Source organism: Cololabis saira, chromosome 9 (assembly GCF_033807715.1).
Source record: "Cololabis saira isolate AMF1-May2022 chromosome 9, fColSai1.1, whole genome shotgun sequence".
NCBI lineage: Eukaryota > Metazoa > Chordata > Actinopteri > Beloniformes > Belonidae > Cololabis > Cololabis saira.
The window spans coordinates 32,604,541-32,625,355 of NC_084595.1; the positions used below are offsets into that span (position 1 = coordinate 32,604,541).

General features: G+C 38.5%; 1 protein-coding gene across 1 annotated transcript; it reads left to right on the top strand.

Moving 5' to 3' along the window:
- The first annotated feature begins 5,697 nt into the window (after nt 1-5,697).
- Nucleotides 5,698-20,383, top strand: pggt1b (protein geranylgeranyltransferase type I, beta subunit). The gene is made up of 9 exons (XM_061729297.1): nt 5,698-5,831; nt 6,608-6,726; nt 8,924-8,988; nt 9,199-9,350; nt 9,640-9,772; nt 11,234-11,279; nt 13,440-13,624; nt 15,277-15,385; nt 17,093-20,383. The coding sequence occupies exons 1-9, from the start codon at nt 5,704-5,706 to the stop codon at nt 17,254-17,256; spliced, it is 1,101 nt and encodes a 366-aa protein (XP_061585281.1). The 5' UTR covers nt 5,698-5,703; the 3' UTR covers nt 17,257-20,383.
- Nucleotides 20,384-20,815: the final 432 nt, after the last annotated feature.

A 20,815-nucleotide genomic window follows, 5' to 3' on the forward strand; every position in this document is an offset into this window, starting at 1 on the left:
TTTTTTACCTTGTCTGCAGACATATTAATGGTTAATACCATGTTGGTAAGAACCTAAAGCATACATATGTGCAATTTTGATATAAAATACATATGATATATATATATTTTTTTTAATATGTCACATATATTTATTTTATTAATATATACACACATACATAACCGATTTTTTTTCATTTACATTTATATAGTCCTTTAAAATGTGTTTCTCACAAGCAAATTACAACTCTTCTGGAGGTATTGTAATTACCCTATTTAAAAACGTACATACTTACTTTCAAAATGTGACGTGTCCAAACAAAATTATTTTGTTTGTAAAAAATGTTTTCCCCTAATTGAAAAAAAATCGAATTCAGATGATCAGCAAAGAGACATTAGCTGCTCATACAGCCAGAGACTATTTTCAAAGACTCAAGAGAAAAGGGGATCTTCAATCCACCGTCGAGTCACAGCGCCCCCTGCCGGTAAACGCTGCTAACTACAGCAACTCTCCAGGCGGAGGAGCGTTTTGTCAGAGTTTGTGTTCATCACGGCCACCGGGGGCGCAGCTGCACGGTAGGTTTAAGGAAGCTTCACCATTTGCAGCAAGATATTGTATTCTGTTATAAGTCTGTTGTTGAGAGTGCAATCACATCTGCAGTCCTCTGTTTTGGGAGCAGCATCAGAGCCAGTGACTTCAAGAAACTGAATAAACTGGTAAAGAAGGCTGGCTCTTATTCTGGTGACTGTTCTGAAGCCTTTGGAACTGATGGTTCAAGTTAGGATACTTCATAAAATGGAGAAGATCACAAACAACCCTGAACATCCTCTTCACAGCGCAGTGATTCAGACACAGAGTGTCTTCAGTCAGAGGTTTCTTCAGATCCACTGCAACACAAACAGCTACAAGAGATCCTTCAGACAACAGCAATAACCCTTTACCATCAATCTCTGAAGAGACTGACATCATGACTTCGACAACAATTAACTGTCCTTTGGGGATTCAAAAAGTATTTTTGAAGTGAATTGAACTAAAATTTAAAAAAAAAAATCTGATAATCATAAGATTATGGGCCCGATTTACTAAAGGTTTGCGTGTGTAAAAACGTGTGCAAACTTGACAGCACCCGCAAACCAAAGTGCCAGCTGATCTACTAACAGCGTGCAAAGAGGACTGCGCCTCTCAAATGCGCAAAATAGCACACGCAATCCATTTAGTACTTTTGGCCTGATGAATAATCAATATGGGGCGTACCCGCCAGAAATCGCTAAATACTGGGAGGGGAACATGCAAATATCTCCATTTACCACACGCAATGAGATTTACCAAGCCTGAAAGTTTTTGCGTGGATTGTGATTGTGTCTGTATTTAATACGTTCGAAAGGAAGGTGCTAATCTCCACATGCAAAAGGAGAAATATTTTATTTGAATGTTAAATCGAGTATTATTCAGCAAAAGTTTGCCACAGGAGGCACATTCATTTTTTTATTTGTGATAATAAATAAATCACGTGTTTTCATGGAGAAAAAAGTGTTTCTCATTGTGCGCCTATACTTGTTCTGCAGTCATACCCCGGTGTTATTCTCATTCCGTGTTCTGTTCATGTTCTGTTGTCCATGTTCTGTTTAGCATCCAGTTTTGTGTTAATGATTCATGTTTAAATGCGCTCATGGATTCGGGTAAAAAAAAAAAAATCGGGTGAATTAATAGCCTGCTTACTGTGTTGTCTTCCATAATATTTGTAAATATATATAATATAAACTCCTAAGTATGTGTTTGTGTGAGTGTGTATATATAAATATATTGAAGTGTCAGTGTGTTGTTTTTTTTCTTGGTCTACTTATCATTGAATATACGAGGGGGTGCTTTTCACGGCAGGGGTGCTGAATACGGCACAACAATTTGCCTCTTCCACTAATATCTCTAACTCCAACTCGTCAAATTTCATTTTGCACTTGCAACTATATCCTGCTTTCCATCCACTCTCCATGGCGCAAAGTTTGCGCCGCAATCCATAAGACGCGCAACACCTCATTTAAATTAGGTTTGCACCTGTTATCAATTGCGCACGCAATCTTAGTTGATCACCCGCAAAACACACAACAGCACGCGCAAACTTTTTCAGTGCACACGCAATTTAGTACTCTTTATTTAGGATCTTAGTAAATCGGGCCCTATGTGTATATTATGACAGGCGTATTGCACTATTTGTGCTGGTATAACATTTTAGAGGGTGTTTGCTGAGCCTTTTGTAACCCTGCTTTATGCACCCTTATTCACCGGTCTCCAGAACACTAGAGAAAGCACTAATGTCACTTTAAATGGTTTTAGCTCAAATACTGACTTTGCTAATGCTCTTAATAGCTTTTATAATCGTTTTGATATGTTATATATATAAGGAAATACAGGCATTACAGCTTAAACTGTGTGACAATCAGCACTTCTTGGTATCACAAGAGGATGTTGAAAAGGCTTTTTTTGGAAGGACTTGGAAGGACGCTGTGGTTGTCCCAGTCCCTAAATCCACCTGCCCCACAGCACTGAATGATTTTAGAACGGGAGCCTTGACTTCAATCATGATGAAAATCTTTGAAAAATTGGTACGGTTGGAAATATTGAAAAATACATAGAGTGGATTGGACCAATTGCAATTTGCCTACAGGCTTAAAAGAGGAGTGGAGGATGCCACACTCACTCTTCTTCATTTCACTTTTTAAACATCTCGAAGGAAGCGGGTGTCACGCCCAGCTTTTATTCATTGATTTTTCCTCCGCTTTTAGTACAATCCAGCCGCACGTTTTAACGCAGAGGTTTTTGGAACATTTTGACTTGAGTACAAATCTCGTGGGCTGGATTTTAAACTTTTTAACAAACAGGACACAGAGAGTCAGAGTAAATTGATTTTTATCTGACAAAATGTGTTCCTCCACAGGCTCATAACAAGGGTGCGTGCTCTCACCCATGTTGTTCATTTTATATACTAATATGTGCAGAGCACTTTTAATAACCGCCTCATTTTAAAGTATGCAGATGACTCTGTGATTGTTAGCCTGCTGCAGGGAAATGAAAGTTACCACGGCCCTGTGGTTGAAAACTTCTCCAAGTGGTGTGAAGACTCACACCACAAAGACACAAGACACAAGACAAAAACCAAAGACATGGCAATTGATTTCAGGAAGAACGCCAAAACAACTGAATCAGTTAAGATTAAGGGACAAGTCATTGAACAGGTACAATCATATAAATATCTGGGGACAATCATTGACTCTACCTTAAAATTGAAAGAAAATTGCAAAGCCGTGAGCATGAAGGGACCCCAGCGGCTGTTCTGTCTCAGGAAGTTGTCCCGTTTCCACATTGATAGGACCATGATGACACTTTTTTATCATGCTTTTATTGAATCTGTTTTAACTTTTTCATTAGCATCATGGTTCGGAAACCTGCCCATAAAAGAAAGGAGCTCACTCAACCGGCTGATTGGGGAAACACAGCTGGGCCTGGAGCCGCTAAACAGTTGCAGCGGCTCGCCAGTTTCATCCCAATGATGCCTCCCATCCCTTAGCGAGTGGGTTCCAGCTACTGCCATCAGGACGCAGGTTTAAAGTCCCCAGAACTAGGACCACACGCTACAGAAACAGCTTTGTCCCTGCTGCTGTCTCTCTTTTAAAGGGGACCTATTATGGCATTTAATGTATATTTTAAACAGGCCTTGAATGTCTTAAAAACAAGCTTTTGATTGTTTTTTTCTAAATAAATTAGAAATTCAGCCTCTGGGCCATGTCTTTAGCTTGAGTTATGGTTCTGCGTACCACACGCCGTCACTGACGCGTACCTCCCGAAAATTGTAACTACGCGTCGAGGCGACACAGACCAAACGCAGACGGAGAGGGCTGTGATTGGTTCGCTTGGTTGCAACGCATTTCCCGTTTCCGGTTTGAAGCAGTCGTGAACTTTCAGCGCTCTTTTCTTCGTGTATGTGGGATTTTTTTTGTTTTGGTTTTTTGCACAATAGTTGTCCTTATCTCTTTCATTCACTGTGACCGGAAAAAGTCGGATAAACCATTCAGGAAAAGATCGCGAATTAGCGGTCACGGGGGGTATTGCACCGCGGCGAAATGGAGTGACGGAGAAGTCCGAAGGGTTCACGACGGCGGTGACGGCGTGTGCTCTGCGTTGGTTTGACGCAGAACCATAATTCAGGCTTTTATCTTTACCGTTTCTAACCTCCTTCTCTATGCAGGATTCTGAGTGGGCGGGGAGGCTATGATAATGAGGTTCTGTGCTGATTGGCTGCCTGAATGATGTGTAGCAGCCGCAGGGGAGGACACAAAGCCTCGCTCTGGGCAGAAGAGCAGCCGGCTGCATACACTATGAAGGCTGATTTATGGTTCCGCGTTACAACAACGCAGAGCCTACGGTGTAGGGTACGCGGCGACTCACACCGCACAGTGCGCGTCGCCGGGTAACCTACGCCGCCCGTACCCTATGGCGTAGGCTCTGCGTCGATTTAATGCGGAACCATAATTCAGGCTTTGAACCGTGTCCCATGCGATGCGAGCGAGCGTCAGCGACAAAATCAATTCTATTGCTTTATTTTCTATTGGACTGTCCTAACTGGCTTTTCATAATAGGTCCCCTTTTTTGTTATTACTGAGGTCTATCCTGCTTTTAACTTATTTATTTCTATTTATTAGAAACCCTGACCTTGGTTTTTACTTTTGTATTCATTCATTGTTCTTTGCCTTGTGGGCAACATCTACTTTTATCCTATCAGTGAGCATTGTGAGTACCTGCCATGTCTGTCTTGTTCTGTTGCAAATCTGTTCATTGTTCTTACTGTTTTTGTCCTGTGTCCAATTAAGGACAGTAGAGATTGTGTGTGAGATGCCTTTTACTGCAAAACAAATCTACCTACGGGTATTAATAAAGTTAACTTGAACTTGAACTTGTTGTTTTCTGTGTTGCTCTCTTTGTTTTGCTCCGCTCTATTCCCCATCAGTGGTTTAAGGATTCTCTGGCTGGATGACCTGGATTGCACCCTTTTAAATTGTCCCAGAAAATAACTATAAACTGTATTGTTTTCATTTCAAGTGGCATTTCTCCTATTTCCACTTGAAAAGCTGCTGCTGGAGTAGTTTTAAACCAGGGGTGCCCAATGCTGGTCCTTGAAAGCCCCTATCCAGATGTAAATTAGCTAGTTTTTGTGGCACATTTACGTCCATACCTAAATAGAAATGTTGATTAATGTGCATTGTCCCTTAAACAAAATAAAATAATGTTTTACATGTTTCTCTGCTTCCACACACCGGATTCAAAGTAATGATCATCATCAAGGTCTGAACAACTCTGTTGTTGACACAGCTATTTGTATCACGGTGTGCTGAAGCAACAACAACTACTAAACAACTAAAACATGCTGGATAGCTCTCTGGGGGACCAGGCCTGGCCTCCCCTGTTTTAAACACACCTCTACATCATCTCAGAGTTTGAAATCGCATGTTATCTATCATTTTAATTAAAATATTTTCCATCAATGCTTATACTACACAAAAATAAAAATCTCAAACTGATCAAAGTAATCTAGTGTAGGGAGCCTTAAAGGTACATCTACCTGATGATGCCCATTAACTAATTATTATCATTTTATATTTCCCGCTGTGGTGGAGACCTTTATTTTGAAAATCGGACCACCGGAAAAGGTTCCTCATAGGAGCGGAAACAAAGATGGCGGAAGAGGAGAAGCAGTTTGAAGAATTTGAGCAAATAGAGTTTTTAAAGGACAGACATGTTCGCTTTTTCCAGAGAACGCTTCAGGTGTTACCAGAGAGATACGCATCGATGGAAACAACCAGGCAAGACCGCTGAAACGAAGACTGGTGTTCTAGTTTCTGTGTTTGGTTGACGAATCTGTGCAGCTCCCGAGCTAGCCGTGGTTCATTAGCAGTTTTGAATGAAGGCTGGGTTTCTCCTTTTTTAACATTTAGGTGATTTAAAGGTTTTAAGTTAACACAGACAGAGAAGTCGTAAACCCGTTGCAGTTTGCTCTGCTTGTTTTATTTAAAGGCTGGAATTGAGATAACCAACAATGTGCGACAAGTACAATCAAAACCGAAATGTAAAGAAACTGGTAAGACTGCTTTAATGAGGGTGTCGTGCCAAAAAGTGATTGCCTGCCAGAATCTGATTTCTCCCCTGAAAATGGGTCTTTTTACCTGCCAAATACAATTAATGAAAGGTTGTTTCTACCTAAATATGATTTGATCTCATTCTTGAGCTTCATAATATAAACACTATAGCTCACATTATTGCTTTTAACTCTTTTAAAGGACCATTACAACACAAAATAGGCATTTTCACCTGCCAAAAATTGATTGAAGGCCAAATACAGTTAATGAAAAGTTGTTTCTGCCTAAATATGACTTGATCTCATTCTTGAGCTTCATAATCTGAAAATCTGCTCCTGCGGCCAGAAATCAGAAGAAATCAGATTCTGGCAGGCAATCACTTTTTGGCACGACAAGGGTTTTTTCACCCAGTAATGTAACTGCTAATGAACGTAGTTTATATCAATTATGGTAGCGCTTCTGTCTTCCAAATTTTAAATGTTTTATAATTCCCCTTCTCCCAGGTTAACTATCATATTTTTTGCACTGTCTGGTCTCGATGTGCTGGATTCCCTGGATGTGATTGACAGGAAAGCCATGATTGAGTCGATATACTCACTTCAAGTTCTGCCCACAGAGGATAGTAAGTCCCATATCTTGTTATCCTTTCACACATAACAGTAGGGTTGCCCCCTTTCAGAAATAGAAATAAGGGACACCCCGATATCAGCAGCGCAGGCGCCAAAAAAACATCCCCAAAACTTCTAAACTGCATAGAATTGTATTTATTTTATATGAAAAAAACAAAACGCTTTGATTTAAAGTTTAAAGTGCTTTAATAGCATTGAACTTGCATGAGTGTACAGACAGCCAACCATACTAGCAACTGGAATAGCCTCCTATACTATGTATGTCCACATCAGCCAAGATGTAGAATATGGTGTAAAAGTAAATTTATTTCAATAATTCAACTTAAAAGGTGAAACTAATACATGTACATAGTCTCATTACAGGCAAAGCAAGATATGTTAAGCCTTTATTTGTTTTAATTCTGATGATTGAATTGTTTATTGATTTCATAATATATTCTAATTTTTTGAGATTTTTTTATTTGGGGTTTTCATAAACTGTGAGCCATAATCACCAAAATTATGACAAATAAAGGCTTGAAATATCTCACTTTGCATGTAGTGGGAAATAATGCATTTGTTTCACCTTTAGTTGAATTTACTACGAATTAAGTTTTGCAACAAATTTTCCGACCTCCACCTGTAGATTATGACATCAATAAATAAGAGCATAATATGTGTCCGTATTGGTTCAATACGGAACGCAACTTTTAATTCCCAATTACGGAACAATTCTGTATTTCAAGGGACGGGTGGCAACTGGCAACCTTACACAACAGCGATAGTTTTATAAAGGTTTTGTATTGTGTGTGGATTAGTTTTGCTATTGTTTGTTGGTATGTAGGACAGGCATTAATATAAGCACTATGCTTCTGCCTGTGCCTTTTCAGTCACTTTTTTTTTTTAATAATGTTTGTGTTCAATGTTTGTTTGGTGAAGTGACTGAATAAAGAATTTCAATCAATCAATCAATGTATTTATTTCAACTAAGGCTTACTTTTTCCAGAGTAAAAGACCTTTGTCAGAGCCAGAAACAATAGTAGGAAGGTGGTGAATAAAGCTTTATCGTTGAAAACACAAGCCTTCAAAAGCAGCATCAACTACATTTATTTAAAATAAAACCTCATCATGAGTTTTAAGACTTCTGTATCAATGTACTGTATGAATGGTAGTATCTGAATTAAACTTCTAGAAAAAATTGTAGCTGACGGTGTCTTGTATCAAGATAAAGACAATTTGAATGGGCTTGTGTGTGAAAATGGTCAACACTGTTGTTTAGTCATAATGAGGGGGCTGAGAGATGGATAACATGGATTGGAGGCTTTGGATCAGTGCAGGGGTCCTGACACAATTACTACACAAAAGCTTTGTGATAGTCTCATCAATTTACAAGATGTCAAACTTTAATGTCTGAATTACGTTTTCCTGTGCTGCAGATATTGAACTTGATAATAGCATCAAAATGTCCTCGCTTAACCCACTGCAACATTACAGCTGCCATTGAGGCGGAAGTGGGCTTTCAGGTTTAATTACTTCCTTTTTTCCCCTTTCTAACAGCCCTCTCTTTGCCACCCCATCTGTGCCATCTGTTTAGACGCCCATTTAGTTAATTATTGAAGACATCATTGGAATAATATTCCTGTTTGATTGGGCTTGGTTTTGCTGTTGCCATAGGTCTGGCAGGTTTCCTCCCAATATTTGTGAAAATACAGCCTAGCCAGCCCACTTGCATTTTCCTAATGTCTCATCAACATGATAAAGATGTTTTCCTCCCTTTTTTCTTTTAATGGGCAGCACAAATATTGTTTCAAACTCAAGTAAGGAAGAGTGAGTGTCACATTATGTACTGCAGCATGATTGATGTACTAAAAGACTTTGTGTGTGACACAAATGCTTTCATATCTGCTTGATTGCCATATTTAAAAAAAGCTACTGATGCATGAAGTGCATTCTTTGATGTTTTGGTCCAGGAGGGGTTTTGCCTCCAATGGTATTTTTGTTTTGGTCAGAAGGTGGCAGCAATGCACTTTTCTCTTTTTACTTGAGTGTCTGCAGTATGTTATTGAAGGTCTGTAGAGACAATGGAATGATACAACAAATCAGAGGTCCATTTTTTTGCTTCACTTGTATTTGATGTTAATCAGCACGTAATGTTGAATATTTCTCACATCTCTACCTGTGGCACCCCACCTGCTCCCGATTATGTTCCAGAAGCCAACTTAGATCGTTGTGGGTTTCGAGGATCATCACATATTGGAATTCCTTATGGCACTAAGGTATCAATGTTAATCTTTAAGTTTGACCAAGATTTTCTGATTTGTTTGTAAAAAATGATGCATCCCCTCTCAGCATTAGTCTAAAAATGTTGTTTTGGACATGTTATGGTAAACCTTTTTTCTTTGAAGCATTTGGATTGTAACACCATTACTTCCATAATCCCTTGCTTTGCCTTTCCTCCAGTACATGTATATCATATGTCTGTTCAGGGTCCAGGTGTGCTTCATCCATATGATAGTGGACACATCGCCATGACTTACACTGGGCTGTGCTCTCTTTTGATACTGGGAGATGACCTGAGTCGGGTTAACAAACAGGCCTTTTTGGCCGGTCTCAGAGCACTGCAACTGGAGGACGGCAGGTCAGTGCGCACACACTTTTGCAGGAGCACTCTTATTTAAACTGGCACATTAACTGTGATTCAAATGTACTCAAGGCCATTTGAACATTAGCAGTCTTAACATAGACTGTCATTACTTCACATTTGAATCTGCTTTTTAGGCAGGGCTACAAACTGCAACCATTTAACTTTTTAGTTGATGGGCCTTTTATGATGCATGACATGGCATGATGCATATCCTGAATGCACACTTGAAATGTGTTTTCAGCTGATTGTGTAACACATCTGGCTTTCTCTGTATTGCTATCAGTTTTTACGCAGTGCCAGAGGGAAGCGAAAATGATGTCCGGTTTATCTACTGTGCAGCTTGTATCTGCTACATTTTGGATGACTGGTCGGGCATGGACATCCAAAAGGCCATTGAGTACATACGAGGAAGTTTGGTAAGTAGTTCTTAAAATGCTAAATTAGGTATTAAGCTTACAGTGTTTTTTCAGCTGCGGTGAATTGGTACAGGATTGGGACTGCTTCCAATCCTTGCAGCATTCATGGAAGTACTGCAAGACTGAGATGTAAAGAAAAGACCACCCACCTTCAGCAGGTGGCACTGTGCCCAGAAATACTTCATTTATAATAAATTAAGGGGTCTCAGTAATGCACCATGATTTTAAAGCCACAGCCGATGCTTTTCCACCATACCAACAGACATGTTTTCTTACTTTATCATCACTGTTTGCTTTTCAGAGTTCTACATTTGCAGTATAGTCTTTCTTGCTGTAGCTCAGACACCATCTTATAATGGGTTTAACCTTTTCACTTAAAATTGTTTTATTACAAATAATCTTGATTTAAATATTTTTTTCATGAGTGTACGTGGCCATTCTTTTTTACATTCATGCAGAAAATAGAGTTAGAAAATGGTTTGTTTGTTTGCAAGGTGAAAGATGTGTTTAAATTCTTAATGAAAGGTATAATTATTGACATGACATAATTTTAAAGGATTTCTGACAAAGCAGGTAATTCTTCGCTGAATTTATGAATTATTGAAAGCACTAGAGGCTGAATAGTTTTTGTCGGTACAAGTTTATCTGGAATGGTGTAAGTTCCACTTACATTTGAATGCTGTCAGGTATCTGCTTTTTTTTTTTCTAGTGTGTTTTTCATTTTATTATTTGTTTTCATTATTTTTAATCTCATCATAGCAGAAATGTACAGAAAAGGACCAAACACGGTTTTCCCAAGTGACAACCATTTCTGGTTCAGATTGTTTGCTTTGTTTGGTTTGCTACTTTACTTTTAAAATAAAATACATCACCATTTCAGGAGTTTCTCTACGACAAATATGAAACTACCCATGTTTGTAATAATAATTGGGTCACAGAGCCTGTGCAGTCATTATTGTTGGTTATTTTTAGCTGCTGTGTTCTGTATGAAGTTGGTTTAGGTTCAGATATGCCTGTCTGAGATCATACGATTTTTGTTTTGATATTTTTAATAAAAGGTGGATGCTCAAAGAATACATAAATTAAAAGATTGTCTTGGGAATTGTCAAGGACAAATGGGGGGGAAAAAACAGTCTCATTTTAAGGCTGTGATTATGCAAATTTTAATTGACACTGATTACAACATAAACGCAAGACTCAAATGTTGGTGATGCCCACAGTTGAGAGCAAACAAAAGGTTACTTTGTCAAACAATCACATTTTAACAGTTTTGTACTTTACTAGCTGGGTTTTGTTTTTGTTCAGTTACATTTTACCTTTCTGTTTTTTAAAATGAAACTTAAATATGTTTGTTGTAGATTTTAAAAGGAAGTGATGCCCATATGCAGTTAGAGGATATGTTACAGTTCTTCAGATGCTCGATTCTTGTGTGCACGTCATAATTTAACTTTTTGTTCACAGACGTATGACAGTGGTTTTGCGCAGGGACCTGGAAGAGAATCTCATGGTGAGTTTATACTCATAGTGGAAAAAATGTGCAGTTTTAGATTAAGAAAGGACTGTGAGGGAAGAAATTGCATGTTTTGCAGCCCAAATGTAGAAGTTTTATGGAGATTAGACATTTTTAATTGATAGAGTTGTCTGATTTAATTCCATTGTCATAATCAAAGGGTTCAAATCACGTTAAAATGTTTCTGTGTGCGTTTGCATCATGGCAATAAGGCATAAAAGTGGCTGATGGGCAATAACTTCTTTTAAAGGATTAGACCTTCAAATCCCATGCTGTAGATGCTGTAAATTGTTCTGAATAATCCCCCCTGCTCAAATTAAACTTTGTTATTCTGGCACAAAAGCCTTCATCCTATTCTCTTTCACTCAAAGTTCAAAGCAGTGTGTCGGAAACTCGCAGTTTAGATGCTGCACTCTCTTGTGAAACATCAGCTTTTGGAGAGTTGTATAGATGGAGATGTTTCGTAGAGGCCCGTCACACCTCCACCCTTGATGTGTGTTCAATAACACCCCCCACATGGTGATTTTAGTGTGTCTTGCAGGGTGTTATTGCACAATCTAATTGTGTCGTTGGGTATGTGAAACGGAATTATAGTATGTAGATAAAGAAATCAGATGTCTTATATTTTTTTTTATCTGCGTACATATCTTCAGTTCATTGCTTCTCATCTTTCTGCTTTGTAAAGAGTTTAAGATTTCACATCTTTTTAGGTTGCATGTTTGCCCCAGTGTTATTTTGAGTGTCATTCAGGAGTGACCATTTCTAGGTTCATTCCTGATAGGGTGACTCTTTGGTATTGACAGTCTGCAAACTTTCAGCACCAAAAAACATGTATCCAAACCCTGTATTAGGAATCCTAACAGTAATTAAAATTCTTTTGGCTTCCAAATTTGACCTTTTTTTTTTTAATTTTATTGCCTCTTCCTGCGCCTCCAAGATACTGTATAATTAGCCTGGCTAGGTTGATTAGAGGCAACTCTTAACACAATGGCAGATTTACAACCCTTCGTTCAATCTTTTCTTTCTTTTCCCCTTCACACATTAACACACACACAGATAAGTAAGCAGAGGCATTGGTAGGGAGGGTCATGTAAAAGAATGGAAACACTGGAAGTGGTTGACAGTTGAGTTGAAGAACGTGAAGACTAGGTGATTTTATATCCAATTTGTTGAGCTTGCCAGTGTGTCAGTAGTATCTAAGCAGGAGGTCAGGATTTGGGAACAACTCAGACTCATCGGAGACACTTGTCAATACGTCACGGGGCTGATAGATGTTTTCCATGGCCGTAATGGATATTAAAAAAAACAACAAATATTTGGAGCTGTAGGGGAATCCCTGTTCAAGTTATAATGAGAGAGCTTCCTCATGAAACCACCACGAGGAAGCAAATCCTGAAGGGGAAATCAGCAAACAATGGCTGCATGACAATAAAGGAGGCAGTTATGAAGAGTTTTTATTTTTTTAATATTATTCACTCTCAGCACAGATGCTTTCTTCTACCCTGTGTGTTGATCCACACGCTGGTCTTCTTTTTCATCTTTCGAACAAAACATTGTACAATCAGTTTCCTCCCTGAGTCCATTTTCAAATTATTAACCGTTTTATACATGGTTGTGCTTAATTTCCTATGTGACAAATTTGGTTGAAAACACACTTTTTTTTTTTTTTTTTTTTTTTTTTTTTTAAGACCCTTTGGGCGACCAAGTCGCTGTCGGATCATGTAGTTTGTAACCTCTGTCTATGATCAATCACATAATTTGAAAAGGGAAATCACTTTTAAGACTCTCGATCACAAAATGGCAATTTCATTATGATATCCTTTCCAACCCATTGCAAAAAGCCTTCAGTTATGTAAATTGTTCTCCATATATTCTAATGAAATATAAGACTGCTCCATCTTATAACTTCAAAGGCAAGGTGAAGGTTAGTGTAGTGGGGTGCTCTTAGTTATTTGGCAGTGTGTGGGAATGCAGAGAAACGCCCTCTTGTTTTTTGCTGCAGTGCCGTATAATCCACAAGCTGCCTATCATTAAAATATAACCGGGATCTGCTTTTCATCTTTGCCAGAAATCTAACTTAACTGAGTCTTGTGTATACTTACGTAACAGGATATGAATATGAGTGTGTGTCATGCAGCTGCCTGTGCTTGTATCCAGGTGGGTGGACATACTGTGCCATTGCCTCACTGTGTCTGATGGGCCGGTTGGAGGAGGCGCTGAGTCAGCGGGAGCTGGACAGGATTGGGCGCTGGTGCATCATGAGGCAGCAAAGCGGTTTCCACGGGCGTCCCAACAAACCCGTAGACACATGCTATTCCTTCTGGGTGGGAGCAACGCTGGAGGTAAAGTTGGATGTAACAAATGTCATCACAAACACATTCCAACATGCATTAACAGGTTTAGTATAATTATTTAGTATATGAGGTTGTTTTTTTATTTTTTGTGCATTTTCGTAGAGGTGAAAACATCAGTAAGAATGAATTGTTGCATACTTAATACTATTCAGACGATGTGGAACATTCTTTTAATAATCCCATTTAACAGGGCGCCTTATACTGCAAACACCTTTCAATGCCAAGTTTATGGATCAGAATAATTCAAGTCAATTCAAAATTACTATTATAATAGTAATGAATATAATAATAATATTAGTAGTAATAATACTAATCTGGCACTTTTCAAATCTTACGTAAAAACAACCTCACATCATTGTAGAGTTTACATAGTTTTTTCACACACTGACTGATTAATACAATCTAATATCTTGTGGAACAACCTTTTGTAGCAATAACTTGGAGTAATGGTTGTTCTGAGTCATTAATATAATTGTGGAAGGGCTTTTGGCCTCACTTTTTTACATTGTTTGAGGCTTGTGGGCATTTGTTTTTACCTTATGCATAACCGTATTTAAATCAGGCTGAAGTCTCAACCTCGGCTACATCGACTTGGTTTAGGGCTGGGTGATATATCGAGATTTTAATATATAGCGATATATTTTCAAACGCGATATGGTACGAGACAATATCGTTTATATCGATTATTAATTTTTTTTTTTTTTTTTATGATTTGATATAGCTTATTTTGTGACAAATTGACTTGAATGTTTTATTTGAGATTTGCACAAATGATTTGTTATTTGCACAACTGTCAACCTCAGTGGAAAAGTCTGCCTGTCCCTGCCCATTGTATTAATTGCACAGTGTATTTTAATTTAATTGTTATGCAGGAAAGGGATATTTGTTTTATTTTATTCAAGAAGCATTTTTATTTTATATATGCAGGCAGTTTATTTTTATTTCATTTGTTTTATACATTTTGATATTGTGCAGACCTCTGTTAATAAATACCTGTGTGACATTTGGCACGAGGCTTTGTATTAAAACTGACTGTTTTTTTTAAGGGTTTGCCTCAGAAAAAAATGAAGCTAACAGAGATGCTATAATGCTTTGGGGGAAACCCCAATTATGGCACACAAAAAATATCGATATATATCGAGTATCGCCATTCAGCTAGAAAATATCGATATGACTTTTGGTCCATATCGCCCAGCCCTAGCTTGGTTCTTTCGTTCATCTTTGTTGTAGATTTGCTGTGATCATTGTCCTGCTGTGTGATCTAAAGTCAACAGACAGACTACATTAAATTTGACTGAAATATCTTTGTATTTAAAAGAGTTCATGCCCCCCAACTCATCAAGTTGATTTCATTTTCAACACCTGGCTTTAATTTCAGCTCTGAATTTTTATGGAGTTTTGGTTTTGTTTCTGCATTTTATTTTGTTGGGATTGGTTATATAATTGTATGTCTGCACTGGATAAAGATGACTTTGTTTACCTGTGCATCTTAACAATGTCTTGGGGCCTGGATAGTTAATTGCTAGCTTTTTTATTTATATGTTATAGGTTTATTTCTTATAAGTTTACACTTGCTAACTTTATCGTATAACATCTCTGTTTTTCTCTAATCCCGTTTCTCCATGTTCTTTTCTTTCCAGTTGTTAGATATATTCCAGTTCACAAACTTTGAAAAGAACAGGAGCTTTATCCTGTCCACGCAGGATCGGTTGGTTGGTGGCTTCGCCAAATGGCCAGACAGCCATCCAGGTAATTGAAATTTTAAAGGTTGTACAGGAATGCATAACAATTAATTAAAAAAGCTATTGGTTAAATACTGCTGTATTTGTTGTAACGATCTGACAGTGTTGCTGTTTTATCATGTCAGTAGGTATTTTGGTAATACAAGTCTCCTGAACTTTATGGTGTTCTAAAAGCATCAGACTGGAGCTGGACTGAATGACAAGTTCAACATCTGAAGGCCAAATAAAGTCTGCTGTTCATCTTTATGTAACTTCAAAGATCTGACACTGAGGACAAAAAGATAGTGGATCTAAGCAGTTTCAGATTTTCTTTTCTTTTTAGCTTTCTTTCTGCTGTATTGGCTGTGCCTTGCCCTCTACAGGTGCAGCGGGGTCAGGGTGGAGCTGTGGTTGCCAGCTTTACTTGAGATCAATGGCAAAGGCTCTTGTTGTAACTCTAAACTCCAGCAGTCTATTTGCTGGTGTGTGTATGTATGTTCTTTCTTGTCCTTGTAATAAGTCATTGATGAGGCGATTGTCCATCGGTGGCCTGAGGACACAAGAGATGGGGCTCCTCACATTACAGGAATGAACAAGGAAAGGCAGGGTGTAACAGCAAAGTTTAATAGACAACGTTTAGTGTGTGTATATATGAAGCCTTTTGAATATACTGGGGGAAAAAAGGGTTTTAGGAAAGAAAGAGACTATCAAAGGGATGCTTGACAGTTATTTACTACCATAGTTTTTAATGTGCCGGAACTGGTCTCAAAAGAGGATTAACGTGGGACATAAGGTCGTTCACAGTCTAGAGAAGGTCAGCTCTATTCCTATGGTATTGAAGACAAATCTGATTGCTTATCAGCGTCTTTGAGTGCCCTGAAAAGCGCTATATAAATAAAATGTATTATTATTAAAATGTATTATTATGTTGTTAAATAGGTGCATTAATAAATTTAACCATTCTGATAAAAAAAAAAAAAAATTCAATCCTTGATGGATTAATCCCTGATTATCAATTGCAACACCTGGTAATTTTTTACATTTCTTTTTGCTTTTTTCCATTCAGCATCTTATCCAAATTGACAAGATAAATATGTTTTTAAAATCCTTTAAGCTGCAGCAGCTCCTGCTCTCTCCATCTCAATATTTATTTCTGCTGCTTAATGTATTTCATGTCGGAAAAGGGCAATTTTCCTGTTCATCATTGAAGCAAACGTGACCCCCTGTAAGGATGTCCCCCGAGAAGAGATATATAAGCACATATATTGTTCAGACAGGGACCGCTCCTCTGTACAACCTTGAATTTCACTCTTGATTGATGCAGCTAATGGTGGTTTGATTGTGAAGCTTCTGTCCAATCTGTCATTTTATCATAATTCAGTTATGGCTCCATTTACTGGCTGGTGGAGCTTTTACCCTCCATCACTGGGGAGAGAGACGGATGTGAGGGCAAGCTGTGTGCATTATTTATGTTTACTTAAGGGTGCATACATACGAACAGCAAGGGTTATGCACACTGGAGGCTTTTGTGTGAAATTAGGTTATCATTTGGTGATTCTTGTGTGGAAAGTCATGTGTCAGCTAACATTTCTATAATAATTGTTACTGTGAAGACACAGAGGCCTGTCAGATGCAGGTATTTCTGCTGTGACATTACAAGGTTTCTAAACTAGTTTCTCTTTTTTTTTTTTCCCCCCCTCACTTTTTCATGTACGTCATGCTTTCCCTCCACCAGATCCTCTCCATGCATACATGGGCCTGTGTGGTCTATCTCTACTAGGAGAGCCCAATCTGAGGAAGGTTCACCCAGCTCTTAACATCACGCAGAGAGCCTTTCAGCACCTCCAGCAGCTGCAGCAGACGTGGAGGGACAACACTGCCCGCTCTGGCCAACACTGACAGCAGGATAACAGCGTTCTGGTTCTGAAAAGGTTCAATAATCAGGAACATCTGACTCTTGCTGTGTTTTTTTAAACACATTTGGCCAATCGAGAAGCATTTTTTTTTCTTCATTTTTTAATTCAAAAACTTTGCCGATCACGTTTTAAGTTCATCTAGAGTGGCCTTTCTGTTAAGCAATACATACCACATCTCTTTGTTGCCTTTTTTATTTTTACATTTTTTTAAATTTTTATTCATACGTAGTTGTCGATGTGCAATGTAGTTTGTGAGAATACAATGATGTGCCAGAAAAGTCAAATTAGTCACTGGAGACTTGAAGAAATTCCATATACCTCCATTTTGCTAATGTTTAATATGATGGCCTTGGTTTCCTGTGAAGAACCTCCCAGTCGAGGATCGGCACAGCTGACCTTAACACAAGGACTCTTAAGGAAATAGTTTCATATTGCTTTGGCAAATCTGGTATGTTTTATTTCTTTTTTTTTTTTTTTTCCTGTTTCCCAAATTATTATTTTTTTGTACAAATGCAGTGATAATTATTTGACCTACCAGAAACAGTATAGTGCTCTTTTATTTTTTCCTGTGCTGCCTTCCTAACCTTTTCTATCTTTACATTGCTGGTGAACACCTTAACCAAAGGTGATAAAGGTTTACTCTTTGTTTTCACTCCTACATCCTTGAGTTTCATCACTGGATATTTTTTAGAGGACTAAAATGAAATTTAAAGATGAATTTGGCTATAGGCCTCCTCATATCTGATCGCAGAAAATGCATTTTTTCTGTATTGTAAAAGCAGAAAAATATAGTATTGTATTTAAAGCTAATATAAAAGGGACTTGAGGAAGTATCCCGTCTTTCCTGCAAGGCAGAAACAGTTGATGTATGCAGCAGATATCACCGTGACACCCTAGGGCCCCAGAGCTGATCTGATGTGAGCTTGTGCAGGAGCTTCGCTCCCTGAAAGATACGAGCCAGCTGGAAATCGATAGGAGAAAGAGGAGACAAAGGCTTCATAAGTGGAGGAAATGTATTCCTTGAACTGCAGTGGGAATATGTGTTATTTTCAGTACAGAAAGGATGCAAGGCAAAACAAAGAACAATGAGAATGAGTTTAGCACCAAGGGTCAGGAAACTGATGTTTCACATGATCCTAACAGATGCTCACCATCAAGACTTCAGAAAGGTTGGTACATTTGTGATGAACCTCTGTGCTTTCCATCACTGAAGAGCTACTGACTGGGGTATCCACGGTAATGCTCAGGCATTAAAAGACACTTGCAGCTCAGTGAAATTACTTTCCGAGCTACTACCCCAAGTTTGTGTGTAGCTCATGTCACCCGTCACACTGACACATGAGCAGAACTCGACTCGCGCTTCACAGTAGTTCTCTGATTTCCAGCAACATTCACAGATTAATCCAGCCCCCTACCGTAGCCACGCCTCTTCATTATGAGGCCACGGTCTGAGCAAACACCCGCTGCCTGAGAGGACGCGGCCCCACTGAGCAAAGGAAATGCAGTCTCCTGTCTGCTGCACGTCACCTGCAGGACTTTACTGCTAAAGCCGTAGTTGTGACAGGATACAGACGTCATATTAAACCTGGCCTCGTTTCCCTTCATGACAAACTGCCCTCCAAGTTCAGACGCTGACAGACAGACGAAAGGAGAGAAGATGCAAGAAGTGAATGAATAAATCATTTGAGCCATCTATTATTAAAAATAAACTGTCAGAGACTGGGTTCTCCTTTCTAAACCTGGACCAAATCCCCAGGGATTTAAAGGGTTGGTTGGATACAAAAGAAAACAAAAAACAAGGCTCTTTTTTTTTTAATTAAAAAAAATCAAATGCATAGTTGTATGCTGTTGCTTGAGCTGAGTCAGTGGGCACTGGTTTAATTACTTAACAATTTCCAAAATGTTTATGGATGCATTCTTGCAATCTTGCTAGATTTTTGATTAATGAACTATAATTTTGCAATTGATCATACTCTGATGCAGATGCAGTCAAAGAAAATGTGCTTTTTAATTCTTTTGTTCTCTAACATCCTTACACAAAAGTGAATAATTATTGGTCCTGAATCTTAAGTAAATGCCAGCTATCCTATCTCGAAAATGCACTAAAGATACCGGCCCCTACTGCTACAAGATCAAGTTAAAAAATTAGAATCTAATCTCTTGTACATATTCAAGGGCGATTTGATTATTTCCCATTTGATTCCCTCAGGCTGTGGTTTTCTTCTCTGGAAACTGCCTAATAGACACAGCAATACACCTTTCTAAATTACCCTGGTAATGTGCCTAATGTAGAACAGTCTCTGCTCTCTAAATGCTTCTATTTTGATTTTATTTATCTTTTTCTTCCCACACACAACGCATGCTTAAATTGGGTCTAACTTGGATCTTTATATGTGGGTGATTAAATATGAGTGCTGCTTAGTAGGACAGAGAGAAATGTGTATCCTAAATGCATGTCAGCATTCAGGGAAGAGGTACGCGTGCTCCTCCTTCCCCTCCTACGCTGAATTTGCTTACGCAGTCAGATATACGCTGACTGAAGATGATCAGACTCATTAAGGTCGGATCAATATTTTCCAGGAGGGACTGATTTGATGAGAAGAAGAAAAATTAAATATTTGATGGTGGGATGGCTCTGCCGCTGACTGCATATGGAGAATATGCCTGAGCAGATGTTTTATGGCTGTGTAGTTGAAGCTCCCAGTCCCACAGCATGAGGAAAAAGGGACTGCAGCTTTGCACTTGTAACAAAGCTGCAGTGAAAGCTGTGAAAGATATCCAGCGCAATACCGCATATGATCAATCAAGAAATCTTGCTCTTGTCATCACACGTCATATAATGAAATGATAAATTATGTAACAATAAATCGAATGGAGTTTATTTTTTCTATGCTTTGTAGGAATATTAAGTGTAGATAGATGTAAATGTCTATAAATATGTGACTTCTCTTGTGCAAGTGCTCAAGAACAGGTGTTTACGTCATTGAGGAGGTCTGAACTGGAGATGTTATGTGGTGTATACTAGTACTTCAGCTTTGAATCCGGATGCAGTCATGTTACATTTAGCTTGGCACACAAACTGTACGGTAAATAAAACCTACTAACTTTTACACCTGCTTGTGTGATTTGTTTCATTTTGACATCAAGATCCTAGATTAGCTTTTTGGTATAACAAGTAAATCAAATTACAACCAAATGTTATGGCAATCTAACGTTTAGCCTTTGTGCAAAGTTTACTGGAACGTGCATGACACTAGGCTGCATTTGGACCCATCTGTCGGGCAGATGCATATCTTCTGCAGATGTTCCAGTAACTTTTGTAATGCTAATTTATGAACTGAAGTGTATACTATGGTGAATGTCAGTAAGATGAGGTCAACAACCAAACTCGTCTCTGGTTCTTCGGTCCAGATTCAGTTGTGGCTGAAAGTGTTGAGACACTAACCTTTTAGCTTTTTTTTACAAAATAAATTATGGGATTGACAATTTAAGAATTACTATTAAAGTTAAGTGCCTCCAATTTTCAGGGGCTCAAAAGTACT